Raw genomic sequence first — 16,461 nt, 5'->3', positions numbered from 1 at the left:
TAAATTGGGTTCAAAATTGTTACGCTACGAAGTTGAACATTGATAGTCGTAAACTCAAAATTGAGTCGGCTGTTCAACAATGTTTATAAGATAAAATAAAATCAATGAATAAAAAAAAATCAATGAATGAAAAAAAATCAATGTATGAAATAAATAATCAGCCTAAAAATAATTTTGCTCTTTTGTCAAAACTTCATGATAAAAGTTAGTTTGGTATAAGTCTTAGACAGTAATTAGAATCCTTATATTATGAAATGTTAAAAATGAATTAACGAAAGAAATAATTTATAATTATTCTATGAAAGAAAAAAAAACCTAATAAGACATAATTTTTTAAAATATTCACATCTTCGGTACTATATTACAACATTTGAACATAGTATTTATGCATTATGTTGTTAAAATTAAAAATAATCTAAAAATTTTTTAATGTGCGTTGCCAAATTGTAGTTTATGAAAGTAGATAAAACTGTATGAGTCAAGTAGAATAGGCTTAAAAAACTTGAGCTGTACCTGAAATTTATTTGTGGTTGTTAAAAAAGGATCATTAAGGAAAATATTTGCAGTATTAATGCAATTTATTATTATTTATATAAAAATGTTGCAAAGTTGAGCATTGGTTTTAAAAATACGTATTTTACTAAAAAAATATATGTGTTTTAATAGTTTTGTATCTTCATTTCCTTCAGTATTTAAAACAATTAAAAATATGACTAATTGTGCATTTTGTTCAGAAAAAAAATTAAATATAACAGTATAACCAGTATATATATGACTTAAACTCATTTTTCATAGTTATTTATATATATATATATATATATATATATATATATATACACACACACACAGTGAAACCTGTTATGGACACTCCTGCAAAACGAGCCCCTTTAATTATGGTCATATTTTTAATTCCCTGAGAATCTTCGATGAATAATTCATTAAATACATTCTCCGCACAGCAGGCACTCGGGTAACCGGAGGCAGGCAGTCATTTTTGCCCTGAAACATTATTTTCTATCTCTTTAATCCAGACACTACTTTTTCTAAATTTTTTTAATACAAAATATTTATACTTTGAATTGCAAGAAAAAATTTCAACTTTTCACCATTTTTAAAGCATGTAAATTTGTTTCCTTATCCATAACTAAAAATATTGTTAAACTATTTCACTACTAAAGTATCAATCTTTCTTCTGTCATCTTGCCTTATTTTGCAAAGAAAGGAGAGAAAATGATACTGCTCTTGTGAAATAATTTGAACAGCGGCATTTTTTCATCTCGACCACATAGGTTATGAGACCCTCATGTTGAAATGAAGTCTTAAATATGCTCAATGCTTTTTCTCCACTGAAAATTTCTTTAATTTTCTTATAAAGAATAGGCTTATAGATAAGAAATTTTTTTAATTTTCTTATCAATTTGAAGACTGTATTTTACACAGCTGGGGTAAAAAAAGAGAACAGATGTATAATCTTTGAGTTGTTCATATACAATGAAACATTTATTCAGTCACTTGATAGGTGATCAATTGTGAATAATCAATTCCATAGGTCCTCATGCTTTACAGGTATGCATTGCTTTTTTTTCTTCTGTGAATCGAGGGAGGCTTACTTTCAAGGAGGTATTAACGACGTTTCCTATGAAGTGATAGGTAGGTGTTAGGGGGTGTAAACCTAATAACTGAAACCAACTGAGGACTAAAAGCTCCTATTCAGTATCATGTTACTAACTTGAATATCTGTGTTAATAGGAAAATTATTTTCATTTTTCTGTAGCTACATCTGGAATTATGTATTTGTATCAATTTCATATTCTTTTTGCATAGAATTTTTTTTTTTTGAAGTTTAAATAAATATCCTTGTAGATAGTTATTGTAGATTTTTTAATTATTTCTATATCTTAGAATATATTCTAAAAACAATTTACAGTGTTAAATTTCATTATCAAGGTACCTAACCCGTAAACAGACAACTCTCGTAAGCAGAAAAATTTTTCGGTCCCAAGAATGTCCGCTTAACTGGGGTTTCACTGTGTGTGTATATATGTATACATGTGTGTGTATATAATTCTAAGTCATTACAATAAATTTGTTTTTAATAATAAGATATGTTGTGAATGCATTTAGTTTATAATTAGTATTACTTTTTAATAGTTTATATAGATTCAATTTACAATATAACAGAGCAGGCTAAGTCATGGCAAGCAATTTTAGTACTCTTTCAACTATACCTAAAAAAAATTGTATAACTAGATCCATCTTATTAAATGTAATGATAATAATATTAAATAAATAGATGCCCAATTTTACTACTGGTGTACTCCCTTTTTTCATTCGAATTTAGGGATTGAAAATTTTTATTAATACACAAAACAATAGGTATAGTTATTTTCTTTTAAGTTGTAAAATGTTTTTTTTTATGTGCATATTTTATTTGCCTAAGAAATTTATAAGTATTCATTATATAATTTTGAATTTAAGATTTTAAAAAAAATGTCTAATCAAAGTTTATGAATGTAACCATTATTAATGATAGTTTTATTTTTAGGAAATAGTTTCCCTTTATTATAAAATTTAAATAAGTTTTTAAAAGGTCATGCTTTACATTACATAAACTTAGTTTTAATATTTTTAATTTCATGAATTTATCATGAAATTGGATGAAGAGAATTTAAACTCTCTATTACTATTTAATAGGTTCAGAGAGCTGCTTGTTTTATATATTTCCTAAAACATGCCAAACTAGTAATCTTTGGTTTTCAAGAATTCAGCAGAAACATCTATGTTTCACTAGAAATCTCCATTTGTCAAATGTTGTCAGTGAGGTAAAGAATGGCAAAGATAATTCTAAAATACCTAAAGCAAGTGCGAAAAATGAAGCTCAACAGGCATTATCCAGTAAGTTAGTGGCTATATTAGTGTCAAATATATATTAAATTATTACTTTATTTGATTTTGTTATGTATACTTTTTAGAGAAAAGAAAGGAAGAGAGAAAGAAGATGGATTTCTCAAAATCTTTCACAGAAAGAAATTTTATCACTCCGATCCGAGCTATGAATGAGTACCTGCTGAAACCAAGGTTATAAATGAAAAACTAAAAAAATTATGTTTAAATTTTAAAATTTTTTTATTTATTAAAAATTATAGTGTTAAATTTGTTTCTTTGGTATTTGCATTATGCTTAAGTTATTGCATTTGTTTGATCTAATGTCACAAATGATATTCTTATAATGTTAATAAAACCTGCTTAAATCGTTTTTTAAACTAGCTAATTCCTGCATCTATCAGTTAAAAATTCTGCCAACACTGATGTGCAAAGTGATATTAATGACCACAAAAGGGAATCACAACCAATTCTAACAACTGCCTAAGCCTTTGAAACAATGAGGATTTTTCTGTAATCACACGAATTTACCAAAAATGGACTTCAATCTATTACTAATTTCAAAAATCTATTGCTTGTGCTGAAAAGAAAAGTGTTCAAACCAAAATTTCTAATTATTTTTCCTAAATAATTCTAAATATTTTATATAAAGAAAGATAAAAAAAAAAATAAGTGATTATTCATATTCCTTTTGCGCATTTTTTAATTGAAATGTTTTTGTATTTATTGTAAATTCATGAATTTTAAAATCATTATTTGATATTTTGATAGCTTGCATTCTTCATTTTCTGACATTTATTGTTTCCAATTAATTGTCCCTATGAGGTGCTACTGTATAAAATATTTTGTTACTCTGCTTCTATATTCTGTGCTTTTTAAAATAATTAATAATAGAACATTTTTACCTACAGAAATCAAACCCTTTATTAGTGAGATTAGAAATCATTTGAATTAAGCAATATTATGCGTTAAAATGTTTCGTATTAGGAATTGTTGTTGAAGGTTCTCAATGCAATCAAAGTTGAAATTAATCTGATGTAAAAGAGTTTGAAAAATTTATAATCATTTTTAATTCAGAACAATATGTTTTTTTCTTTTTTAAATCTTTTTTCAATAATTAATTAACACTTGTTTATTTCCCTGGTGGGTTTTTTTCTAGTGTAACTTTTTGAATATAAATCTAAATTAAATGATATTAAAAATGATATAAATTATCAGGACTATTAAATATGGCTAAGAAAAAAAATGATCTGAACCAATTAGTTGAATTTGTTCAATCAATTCATTTAAATACTAAAGGGGATGCAAATTATTAATCAACCAATATAAATATATTTCAACAATTATAAGCAATTTATAAATGGCACAAACTTAAAAATAACTTATTTAAATTCAATTTTAAAAAATAAGGGAGATTTATTAAAGTGCCCTGAGAGATGATTTTAATCACTAACCTAGCAAATCCAAGTTTGTTACCTCTATCCATTGTGGAGTCAGTAATAAGAATTCCTTTAAAAAAATTTCTTTGATTGGAAAATTGTTAAAAATATATAAGAATTATTATTATTCATTACTATAAATTATTATTTATTATTAAATTAACTGGTTTTTCATTTAGATATAACTTTTATAAGTTAAATACAAGCAACACTTATGGCATACATAATCTTTAACCAAATTACTAGATGCGAAGAATTTATAAAATTAAATTTTGTCCTTACTATAAGAAGTCAATTAATAAAGATGTACAGTAGGGAACCGATTATCCGGAACGGTCGGGACCATCGCTATTCCGGATAAATGATTTTTCCGGTTTCCTGAATCGCTACAAAAAGCCGTTTTTTTATAGTTAAACCCAACTAAAAAAAAAAAATATTTGGAAATAATCTTAAAAATAAGAAAAAACGATGAAGTAATACACTAATGATTATTTCCAAAATGATGGTAAAGTAAACATCTTTAAAAAAAGAAAGAAAAATCGTAAAATCTTATAAGGAAATTTTTTTTTTTTTAAAAAATGGCGAGAAAATGTATTGAATTTCGTTCCGGTTTTTTGGTTTCCGGTTTTCTGATTTCCGGATAACGGGTTCTGTACTGTATTTGTATAAATATGCCCTGAAATATGTTTAAATCATGCATCCTAAAATCTATTTAAGGGTGTAAGTGTTTTAAAACCCTTTAATGCTTGATACCTATTCAGTGATTCCATTTAGAAAATGAAAAGGATTTGATAGATTTTTTTACACCCTACTTGCTTGTGCTTCAGTCCCAATTTCATCATTAAATGTAGGGAGTTAAGAGAGTCTTCTGTATTTTACTTTTAACTCTTTCTCTCTATATTTATATTTATAGTAATTTTTTTCTAAGGTTTTCTTTTATGGTATTTCTCCTGAGTTATAAAATAATATTTTGTTAATTTTATTCTGCTGCTTAATGTTTTTATACTCTCAAAATAAATGAGTGAACTCCTTGAATAACTTTTGATATAATGATTGGATTTTCATATATTAGCAAATGCGATGCTTTAAGTTATGAAGTCAGACAAAAAATCTCTGAAACATAATTTTTCTCAATGCATTCAGATTTTTGACTTTCAAAGTGTGGGGGGAGGTAGCTTCAATCTAAAAATTATGGTCCCAGTAGTCAACTGTGCAATAGAAAGATCATCCTACAGGACAAAAGAGTCAAAATTGAGATTTTTATATATTTGATAAGCTACATATTGCAAACAAATGTTTTTCAAAAATAATTTTATTTTATCAGTTTCCTGAAATTCTATTTTACTTTTTTTTATTTATAAGTTTTTCATTTGCACAGTAGTAGTGTGGTCAGGAGCACAGTCAAAAATTTGGACCCCTTTATATCTTAATTTTACTTTTGCATATTTAGCCATATCTTGAGAGCTTTTTAAGGGGATCGAAAAATTTTTACACTCAATCAGAACACGCATTTATCCAAAAAGAGTGCCATGCAAATAATAATAGCAACAGTTATTTATTATTTTATTCAATAATAATTAAAAAATTTGCATTGTAATGTGTACAAATTTTTACATCATTTTAAAGAATGTATTTTTAAATGGCAAAGTAAAATTTGAGTGCAGTTGGTCAAATAGTCTTTGAGTTATCAAATTTTCAAAATTTGTATACTTAAAATTTAATTTCTCAAGCACTGGACTGATTATGTTTAAATTATATATTTTTCAGTCTAAAATTACCTAATAAAAGAATTTATATACCTTACAATTCAAAAGTTTTTCTTCTATTATTAAATAATTATTAAAATTTATTTTTTGCATCGAATTATTTTTGGATAAATAATTGTGGGAAAATATTTTGAATTTATAATTTTGTGCAAAAATGTTTCAATTTGCTTAAAAAGTTTTCTAGTTATGGCAAAAAGTAAATTTAACATTAAGGGGTCTAATCTTTCGACCACATCTCGTGACCAAACTATTGGGACCATGTGTACCAGATTGCAGCTATTCCTATATTTTGAGGGTTGAGAATTCAAATCTGCCAAAGAAAAAAAAGGTATGTTTATTCAGAGAACTTTTATTTATTAAAATTATTTTTTTACTTAAAATATTGTCTGCACTAATTAGTTAGTATATAAGCTAGGCCCTTGAACCATGATCATTAGATCAAGTGTTATTTAGGATATTAAATTTTTTATTTTGTGGACTGTAAACTCAAGTATGACATCTTAAATATTTTATAAATTGTTTTAGCGACTTGGAATCATTGAGAACAATTACAAGACGTAGCCCATTTGAAGATAATCCTCCTATTACTGTTTATCTACGTGGAGATATTGAGCAAAAGTATGTAACCTAGAAACATTTCTTGTTCAAAATATGTTAAATTTGTAGTAAAATTAAAAAATAGCTGTTAATAAAATCTAGTTGGAATGAAAATTTATAAATTTTGAATTTATGAATGCATGTAATTTGTAGGTCAATGGAAGTCTGGGGAAGTCAAGAAGCTTTGCAACGTGAACTGAAAAAGCGTCAAGAAGAAGAAGAGCAATATAGAAATAGTACGTGTAGCATTGAAACAGTGTTAAATATTTATTGTGTAAAGATTAATATTGATTTCGTTTTTATAAGAATTTTTGAAACTTATTTTTTATGTCTCTTGTATTATGCTGTTCATATCTTTGGTTTTTCAAACCTTTTACCTTTATAATAATTTTCAAGATTCATGTTTCTTTTCTGGTTAAAATTAGTTCAGCATATAAGAATTATTAAAGTGTTAATACTAGCACTTAACTCTTTAATAATGCACTTTTTCTTATTATCCTTAGTAAATTTTCAGCTATTTTGTATGTAAGTAAAGTTTAGCTCAGCTCAGTTTCAAAAGATATAATTAAAGTTAAATATTTTATGCATAAATTCTTGATCTTGAATAACAAGCATTACATGCAAACAGGATTTATTTCTTAAAATTATTTAGAAAAAAAAATACAATTGCTGTTTAATGATTTGTTGATAGAAAATATCAGTAAAAATTTCATCTCTCTCTGGTATGTAACTGCCAGTGAGTGTGTCATGTTCTGTTGAAATTTTATATAACTGCTCAGAGAAAAATATCAAAGAACTTTTAAAAGTGGAATAACTGTAAAGAAAAGTGATCCATTTTCTTAATTAACTTGCACTTTAAAATTATTGATAAGAGACAAATGTTGACATAGGCATGTCATAGATTAAGATAGGTTCGTATTTTTGAATAATTAATATTTTTTGTTGAACAAGCAAGTCTGAAGATGTCCTTATTCATTGGGAAATTTCTTCAAAACTAACAATCAATCCTATTTTTTGTTCTTTGCTGCAAATATATGAAGAGTTTTTTTTAAAGCTTCGAAAAAGAGAAATTATAAAAATTAAAATGATGCTTGTGAACTTAAAATTAAATTAATATCATAAATTTTTATTTACCTTGTCAATGTGCAAAAATAACTTTTAATTTATACTTTGTTTCTCTTGTCTGTATATTTTTTTGTTTTGTATCTATTCTTGCTCAGCAAATGGGACAAAATGTTGCCACTAATTTACCTTTAAAGGAATAGAACACCATTGAAATAGATTCCTGTCATTATTTTATATTTTGCTAATTATTTGCATGTGTTGTAATAAGAACCTCTGGTTTATGAAAGTGATGAACATATGTGTAAGGAAATCTTAATTCTTAATATACTATGTTGAAATACATATTAAATACTTTTTTTACATGATAGTGAGTTTTGCTTTTCATTTTACTTTAAATTTCTTTAGATATTTTCCATGTGAAAAAGATTTTGAAAGAATATTCCCGTTCCACAATGCATGAAGAAGAACGTAAGGTATTGCAGATTTTGCTTTAATAGGATTCCTAACTAAGATGGATATTTTATTCAAATTTCAACTAATTTTAAATTGTGTTTAATGCTTTTTCATTTTTCAATATAAAAACTTTTTGACGTATCAATAATATTAACAATTAATTAATTTATTTAACATAATCCCTTACAATGAAGCATTTTTAGTCATTTTGACTTAGAGATATTTATTATTGATTTTGATATAATCTGCTGTATTCGGCAGGAAATTTTATTGCAATTATTACATATTTTAATACATTTGTTAAAATGTAATTATTTTAATGATAAAAGCAAAAAAAATATTCAGGGAGGGGGACTATTTTCATTTTGTTAGTAAATTAGTTGTTAGTATTTTCACTACAAGCAAAAATATTACTATTTTTTAAGCTTGTGGAGAAATTTTAATTTATTTATTATGTCATCACCATATTAAGGCAGTAGTATGTAAAGACTAGCTGTCCTATATTATTCAATAAAAAAATACATTTCATTGAAAATATGAAAAATCTTGATGAAAATTGCATACAATAAGTGTTAGTTTAAAAATAAATTTAATAAACTATGATTGGCTGAAAATTGTTTATTTTGTCTTTTTATTTCGTAAAGTAATTTTTCTGTACTGAAGTAAGTATTAAAGATGTATATAATAATTGGGGGCTATAAAGTTCTTCAAATATTGTTTGCAGAATACTCCTTAAATTAAAATAATATTTAAGGTTTATAAAATGTTTATAGTAATTCCTTTTGTATAATTCTATGATGTCATTTTATGATGCTATTGTTTCGTAGCGTCAAGAAATGATCTTGAGGACATCTGGTAGAGTTGTGATGACTGCTGTTATAATGTAAGTATATTATTTTTTTTAAGCAAATATTTTTTTTTAAAGCCAAAACATTTAAATGTAAGATAATTAAAAAAATTATGTGATTTAAAAATTAAAACTAAAGATATCTACTTATGAGTCTGTAAAAATAATTAAACCATAAAAACTGTTTGAAACTTTGAAAAATTTAAATTTAATCAGTCATTGATATGATATTTTGCATAATTGTAAATATTAATTTTCCCCTGAAAATTCTTACTATTCTCAAAATGTAACAAGTCAAAAAATTATCAATTTGGAGAAACACAAAAAAATATTAAAATTATATTATTTGTTTTTTTTAATAAAAATATAGACTATATGTATAATTATTAGTAAGCATTATACATATTATGTATCTTAAGAATTTTTTGATGTACAAAAGTAAAAATTATTTGCTATTTTATTAATTATTTTGAAATAATTGTTTAATAATTTTGAAATGCTTGTTTAATTTTTAAAAAAAAATAATATTTGCTTTATAATGGCCAAGTTCTTTTTCCTCACTCTGTTTTCCAAGTATCAGTACTTTTTCTCTGAACTGTTTATTCTGTACTTTTTTGTTCACCCCCCCCCCTTGAAAAAGTGCTATGATCATTGTTTGTTTCTGTATTATGTACTATAGTAAAAGTCTTTATGTAGATACTGGCTCAAGAAGATTCAGTGAAGTGATATTTACTAGAGTGCATATAGTGTTTATAAGTTAGCAACTGTGTGGACAACTATATTGCAAATATAGTTGTCTTGGTATTGAAGTCTTTCAGTTGCACTATTGACTATGTTTTCTAACAGTGATTTAATTTAAATAATTAAAATATGCTATTTTTATCATATACAATTTTAATCATATCATTTTTATGTTTTTAAATTATTTGAATTTTAAAGTTAAAAAAATAAGCATTGCTTGATAAATTATAGGTTAATTAGATTTTCCTTCAAATAATTATTTTTTTATTAAATATAATGCATTATAAATTTTTTAATATATAATACATTATATTTAACAATTACTTTAAATTATGACAACTACTGTGAAGTTTAAGTTCCATTTATGAATTAAATTGCAGAAAGTTTTTAAAACTGCTGTTATCCACTTTTATTCCCCCTTTTTTTTTTAAATGTCTCCATATCATTTCCTTCATTTTTTTTTTCAATTTGTGATTTACAGCTTTATTCTTAATGGAACTTTTGGAAAAAAGCTTTTTCTTTTTCATGTTAGGACTAATTTATTTAAATGTTTTGTAAGTTTAATTGGAAGCAAACCTTACAATACTTTCATAAATTTTGTTTATTAATTTTTTTTACTATTAAATGTATTGGAGCTTATTTTATCATTTTGAAAAGATATAAGTCATGGAATGCCTATTAAATGATAACGTAAAAACAATATGTATACAAGTAGTAAATTAAAATCAAGGAGCCTTTCAATGAACCAGTTTGACTTTTCAGTGACAGGATAAAATGGCATGAATGGTAAAATCAGATAATACAAACCAATATGTTATGCTAGCTATGATTGTTAATTTGTATCATTGCTGTCAATTGCATCTGTTGATTTGCTTTATCTCTGTTTTAACCATTTCTACCATTTTATTCTGCTGATGAAGTTGTTCCATTTTGCACCAAAAAGCATCCGAAATTTAATGAATATACTTTGGTTTCAACATAGTTTCCTCTTAATCAATATCATATCACAAAGGATTACTCCTGACATTTTCTGACCTATCAAATGTTTCATTTTTAAATTTGTATGAAAAATTATTCTACTTACTAAGGGAAACTTTATCCACAACTGTGTAAAAGCACTGTTAGAAGTTGGTATATAGATATAGGTATTGTATGTCATTTACATTTAAAATAACTCAAAATGTTTATTATTTTAAATCTTATAAAGTAGAAGTTTCTATTTCTGGTTCAATCTATTTCGTGCTTAAAAGTGTACACTCTGCAAGTGTAACGGGGAAAAAACAGAGTATTTTTCGTTTTAGAATGCAATTTTATGTTGTATACCTTAAATATAGTCACTAATTCTGATAATTGTTTTATAAATTATTCAAGGTTATTCATAAAGGTGTTTGTTTTTTGTAGACTATTCATTTACTCTTTTTATTTAATTGTTTATTTTTGAATTTTTCCTCATTATAATAGATATTTTTTCCCTTAAGAAATGCAACCAATTTCGTTCTGAAGCTTAGTGCCTGGCTCTTTACTGGCTCTCATAGTATGTTTGCTGAAGCTATACATTCATTAGCCGATACTGGTAACCAGGTATGATACATTTCTCATTTAATTTTTACTATGATTAAATATGTATACTCATTTATACTTTTTAATAGCTTCTCTTGACATATGGAATCAGAAAGTCTCTTCAAACTCCTACTCAGTATCATCCGTATGTATTAATTTATTATTTATTTCAGATAAAAGGTTTTGTTTTCAAATAAAATGACTAGTTTAATAAATATAAATAAAATGTGTATGAAATGCTAATTTATGATACGTTACTAATTAAAAGCATGTTAAAGTGTTTTTTTACTACTACTTTTCGATTCTAAATGCCTATTCAGTTTCATTACACTTATTATTTGTCACCTAAACTGCTATAAATAATTTCATACTACAAATTGAGAAATCAAGTTATCGTATTTATTTATTGCTATTACTTTATAGCTATTTTTTATTGCTAAAAAGTTTCAAATTGCATTTATTTAACCTATTGTGTGTTGCCATAAGCATTATCTATAACATATATATTTGCAAAAATTTTAAAAATAACAATGCAAAACATGGGATTTTCATTATAGTTCATTTTTATAAAGTGTTTTGTTTAATTTAAATGAATGATGAATTTGTAAACAAAATGATATTTTGGAAGTAGCGTATGGAAACTCCTAGTGCTGCTAAAATCTTGTAATTCATTAACTTTTTTTTATTTAATCATTTTTTTTTTTACTTCTGGAAGTAGAATATGGCTGATTTGTATTAATTAAAAAAATTTCTTTCAGCTGTAGCTTATAATTTATGCATTTTTATATTATTTTAAAATATAAATAGCAATTAAGTAGCCTAGATATTGAACTTGCTATCTATTGATTTGATGATACATGGGAAATGCAGTAAATGTGATTACAAACCATTTTAATGTTAACTATAACTTTTGTCCAAAAATTTAAATCTTAAGCTCATGTCAATATTAATAAATATATATTCATGTTCAAACTGAGACAAGTCTTGATACAATTATAGATTTAAGTTTTTTCAAAAGTATGCTTAGCATAATTTGGATCTGAATGACTCAATTGCTACTTTAAAATTACATGGTTTTTTCAAGTTGACCATTCAGCTTTATGTGGTGTTTAATGCTAAACTTCTAATGCTTCAGCTTTATGTGGTGTTCTAATGCATAACTAAACATATTTTTGTAATTGTCTAATTTATTTTGTGAGAGAAAAACATCATTTATAAAACTAGTAAAATTTTAAGTTGGGGATATCATTAAAATAACATCAATACCTAGGATTTTTGTTGATTATTTCTAAATAAGAAAGTATAATTTTAATGTTTATTTGTTAAAAATAATTTTAAAAGTAACATTTACAAATCTAAACTTACGGTCGTTGTTGGCCGCAAGGTAGGGAAGGTATAAACCTTAATGTTTCAAAAAAAAAAAAAAATCACAGCTAATTTTCAGATTTAATTTAGCGAATATAATCTAAAAGCAAACTACAAAAATGAAAAATTAATAATTTTGCTTATTTTCTGCAAATAGAAGAAATTATTTTTTAATTATTAGCCTAAGATTGTTTTTTTTTTATAACTTAAAATACACTTATTTTTATAATATTATTTATACACTTATTTTCTTCAATTATAATAATTCCTAGGACATTTAATTCATTTCTTTATTAATAATAAAAAGTATAGAAGTTCTACTAAAAATAATTTGTAAGATGTCTAGGTTACAAGTTCTTTTGAAAAATCATGGAAAGTACCAAGACTTTTTAGTACTTAGGGTCAGAACAGCAATACCAATGTCAAAACAATCATGTTTGAAAGTATTACAAAATAGCTATGTTAACAAAACAAACATAATATAACTTCTTAAAGATATGTCCGTAATTTTATAGGTATGGATATCACAATATGCGTTATGTTGCATCATTAGTTAGTGGAGTTGGAATTTTTTTCTTGGGTACTGGATTGTCAATTTATCATGGCATAGATGGAATAATACATCCGAACACAATGGAGTCCTTGTATTGGGTGAGGTGATTAAAATAATTTTATTTCACTTTAAATTTCTTAAATCAGTATCTTTTATCATTTTTGATTTTTTTTAGCATCTAAATATTCTTAAGAATTAGATTTTCTTAATGTCTTTTCTTAATATTTTGGCTTTTCTTAATTTTTTGTGTCTGGAAATTAACTTTGCTCCATGCATAGTGGAATGCTCTGTATAATATATGTATTTCATTTATTTTTAGGCATATATTGTTTTAGGAGGTTCTCTTATTTCTGAAGGAGGTAAAAATTACTATTTCATGCTTTATCGTTATTCATTAAATATAATTATTTGGTTTTAAAAAATTCTCTTAAAATTTGTCTCTATTTAATTATACTTAATAGCTTGTTTTAATTCAGTGTTTAATAACACTCTTATTCTGAGTAAGGATTTAGTTTGTTTCTATCCATTAAAGGCTATCACATAAAATGAAACCCAGCCCTCCTCCAAGTGTAACCAATTAACCAAATCCATTATTGGGTTGTGTTAACACTTAGTTTCATTGCAACCGTTCTTTGCATTCACTTTATTTTGTTAAAAGAAAGTTTGTTGTGATGCACTGAATAAATATGTATAATTGTTTTGTCATATTATTTTTTTTTTTAAATTAGTTTTACTTCTAAGTAATTGTATTCTAGATATAATTTTAAACTTCATTCACTATTATTCTGTCATGATGCATTTTATTACTCACATTTACTATTTATCATTGATTGGGAAATCAAAGAATTTTTTCTTGCAGATTCAAATTAAATATATCTTACTCTTATTAGGTACTCTTGCTGTTGCTGTAAGGGAAACATTAAGAGGAGCCAAAAGAGATGGAATGACTTTTGCTGAATATGGTATTATAAGATTCTGCATTATACTACAAAAAAACTAATGTATGAGCTCTGTATCTTAATTTGTGTTTTTAAACTGTTTTTTGTTGATAACTTTCTTGTTAAATCAAGTCTTTGAGCAAATATATTAATGTTTACACTAAAAAGTGTAAGTTGCACTTAAAGTGTGTGGAAATGATTGTAAAAGGGATAGTTCATACCTGCCAACCTTTCCGGATTTTCCGGAAGTTTTACGGATTTTCCTCCTTTTTTCCGTTTTTCCGGGTAAGAGCAAAATCTTCCGGATTTGTCCCGAGTTTTTGGAAAAATAATAAAATCTCGCCAAATTTAGCGCTTACGAGCCTTTTGCGGAGCAATGCTCTAAAATGTGCGCCGAAATTGCGTTGCGGGCTACCATAGTAAGGAGAAACAACCTGTTCTTCGAAGAATTCGCCAACTCCGCTGAGGGTGTTACTGTGACGTCAGTTTATGAAGAAGCGCGCGCCTACTCAGAGAAGTCCGTTGAATATAGGGGAGGGAAGGGGAAGAAAGACGGAGGGCTCTGCGCATTGGCGCCGGTTACGGGAACTTCAGAGGAGTCCGTTGAATATGGGGGGGAGGGGAAGGAAGATGGAGGGCTCTGCGCATTGGCGCCGGTTAGGGGAACCGTCAGTTGTGTCGCTGTTTACTTTCGTTAGTAGCACACGGTATTGTTAGGCTTGCCTAGTGTTTTCTTTTTTACGAAAATGAGCAAACGTTATCTACAATCATTTAAGGAATCGTACTGTAGTGATTTTCCTGGAATTTTGCGATCTCGAGATGGCGATAAATACGCATTTTGTAGCGTTTGCAGCTGCAACTTTATGATTTGTCATGGCGGAAAAAATGATATTAATGAGCACTTAAAATCCAAAAAGCATATTAAAAATGTTAAATGTGCACCTGGAAATTCCACAATAAGTAATTTTTTCGAAAAAACAAGTGCTGATGATGATGTAATTAGAGCGGAGTGTCTGTTCACCAGCTTTCTCATTGAGCATAATATACCACTGACAGCTGCCGATCATGCAGGAGCATTGTTTAAAAAAATGTTTCTGAAGTCAGAAATAGCAAAAAAATATTCATACGGGCGAACAAAAACTGCTGCTATTGTAAGTGAGCTGTCTAAAAGTTTCAAAGAAGAAGTTGTTTGCAGTCTTCAGAAGTCTGTCTTTTCTCTGGCAATAGATGGAAGCAATGACAATATGGATTCTAAGCTTTATCCCATTGTTGCGACTTACAACGTTGCTGAATCATCAACAATTCAATCCAGGATTTTGTCCTTAGTGGAACTAAGTCTTGATTCGACTGGGAGAAACATATCCAACCTTATTTTGGATGAACTGGAGCATTTGGGTCAGATAATGCTGCAGTAATGTTAGGAAAGAAGAATGGCGTGATTTCTTTTCTCAAAGAAAAGCACGAAAATTTAGTTATAATGGGATGTTTGTGCCATTTAGTGAATTTGGCTGCAGAAAAAGCAGCTGCAACATTGCCCATTGATGTTGATCAAACTTTAGTGGATATATATTACTATCTAGAAAAAAGTTGTAAGAGGAAGGAGAAATTGAAATTGTTTCAAAGTCTTCACAGTGAAGAAGTGAGGAAGATATTAAAGCACGTCTGCTCTCGATGGTTGTCCTTGGGGAGATCTCTGTCCAGAGTAATAGACCAATGGGATGCACTATTGGCATATTTTCACGATGAAGTGAAGTCAAAGACTTTAACATCTTCATCTTTGGCTTTGTTTAAAATCCCAAAAATGAGTGAAAAGATGCTAAAGATAGAAAGTCAAAAAAGGCATTCAGAAATAGAGGAAGGCACTTCTAATAAGAAGCTGAAAACAAATGAAGGAACCTCCAAAAATCTGAAAATGAATCAGTTTACTCCCAAAACTTCTGTCAGCAGAGAAGAAAACATTTTTCATTTTTTATCTTCAGATTTAAACAAAGCCTATTGCTTATTTTTATTGAGTGTTATTACAGATTTTGAAAAGCTCAATACGACATTACAGCTCAATACGATTCATATTTTAAACAATATGTTAACAGAGTTCTTAAGGAACTTAAAACTTCTGTTATTAAAGGGCAAGCCCTTTTAGAAATCCAATATCATATTGAAGCTAATCAATTGTTGGATTCAGAACTGTTTGTTGACTTCAAAACGGTAGAACTAGTTAAAAAGTTGAATGAAAAAGAAAAAAGAAAATTTTATT

General features: G+C 26.7%; 2 protein-coding genes across 6 annotated transcripts in view; both read left to right on the top strand.

The window, feature by feature from the left end:
- ZnT49B (solute carrier family 30 member 9) overlaps positions 1-16,461 on the top strand; it is a 37,303-nt gene that overhangs the window by 5,762 nt on the left and 15,080 nt on the right. For all 5 annotated transcript variants that reach the window (XM_016065841.5, XM_016065840.5, XM_016065837.5 and 2 more), the window contains 11 exons: positions 2,695-2,895; positions 2,973-3,078; positions 6,614-6,706; positions 6,839-6,921; positions 8,156-8,223; positions 9,031-9,086; positions 11,270-11,372; positions 11,441-11,496; positions 13,232-13,367; positions 13,589-13,628; positions 14,160-14,231. In XM_016065841.5, the coding sequence (XP_015921327.1) occupies positions 2,695-2,895; positions 2,973-3,078; positions 6,614-6,706; positions 6,839-6,921; positions 8,156-8,223; positions 9,031-9,086; positions 11,270-11,372; positions 11,441-11,496; positions 13,232-13,367; positions 13,589-13,628; positions 14,160-14,231 (1,014 nt within the window). The remainder of the gene's footprint in view (positions 1-2,694; positions 2,896-2,972; positions 3,079-6,613; positions 6,707-6,838; positions 6,922-8,155; positions 8,224-9,030; positions 9,087-11,269; positions 11,373-11,440; positions 11,497-13,231; positions 13,368-13,588; positions 13,629-14,159; positions 14,232-16,461) is intronic.
- LOC147801275 (uncharacterized) lies at positions 6,365-16,454 on the top strand. The gene is made up of 2 exons (XM_087154736.1): positions 6,365-6,490; positions 14,416-16,454. Exon 2 carries the CDS (start codon positions 15,622-15,624, stop codon positions 16,345-16,347), a length of 726 nt encoding a protein of 241 aa, XP_087010862.1. The 5' UTR covers positions 6,365-6,490; positions 14,416-15,621; the 3' UTR covers positions 16,348-16,454.

This window comes from Parasteatoda tepidariorum, chromosome 11, assembly GCF_982258835.1.
Source record: "Parasteatoda tepidariorum strain Cologne lab strain chromosome 11, Ptep-v5.0, whole genome shotgun sequence".
Taxonomy (NCBI): domain Eukaryota; kingdom Metazoa; phylum Arthropoda; class Arachnida; order Araneae; family Theridiidae; genus Parasteatoda; species Parasteatoda tepidariorum.
This window is presented reverse-complemented; position numbering and strand designations above follow the sequence as displayed.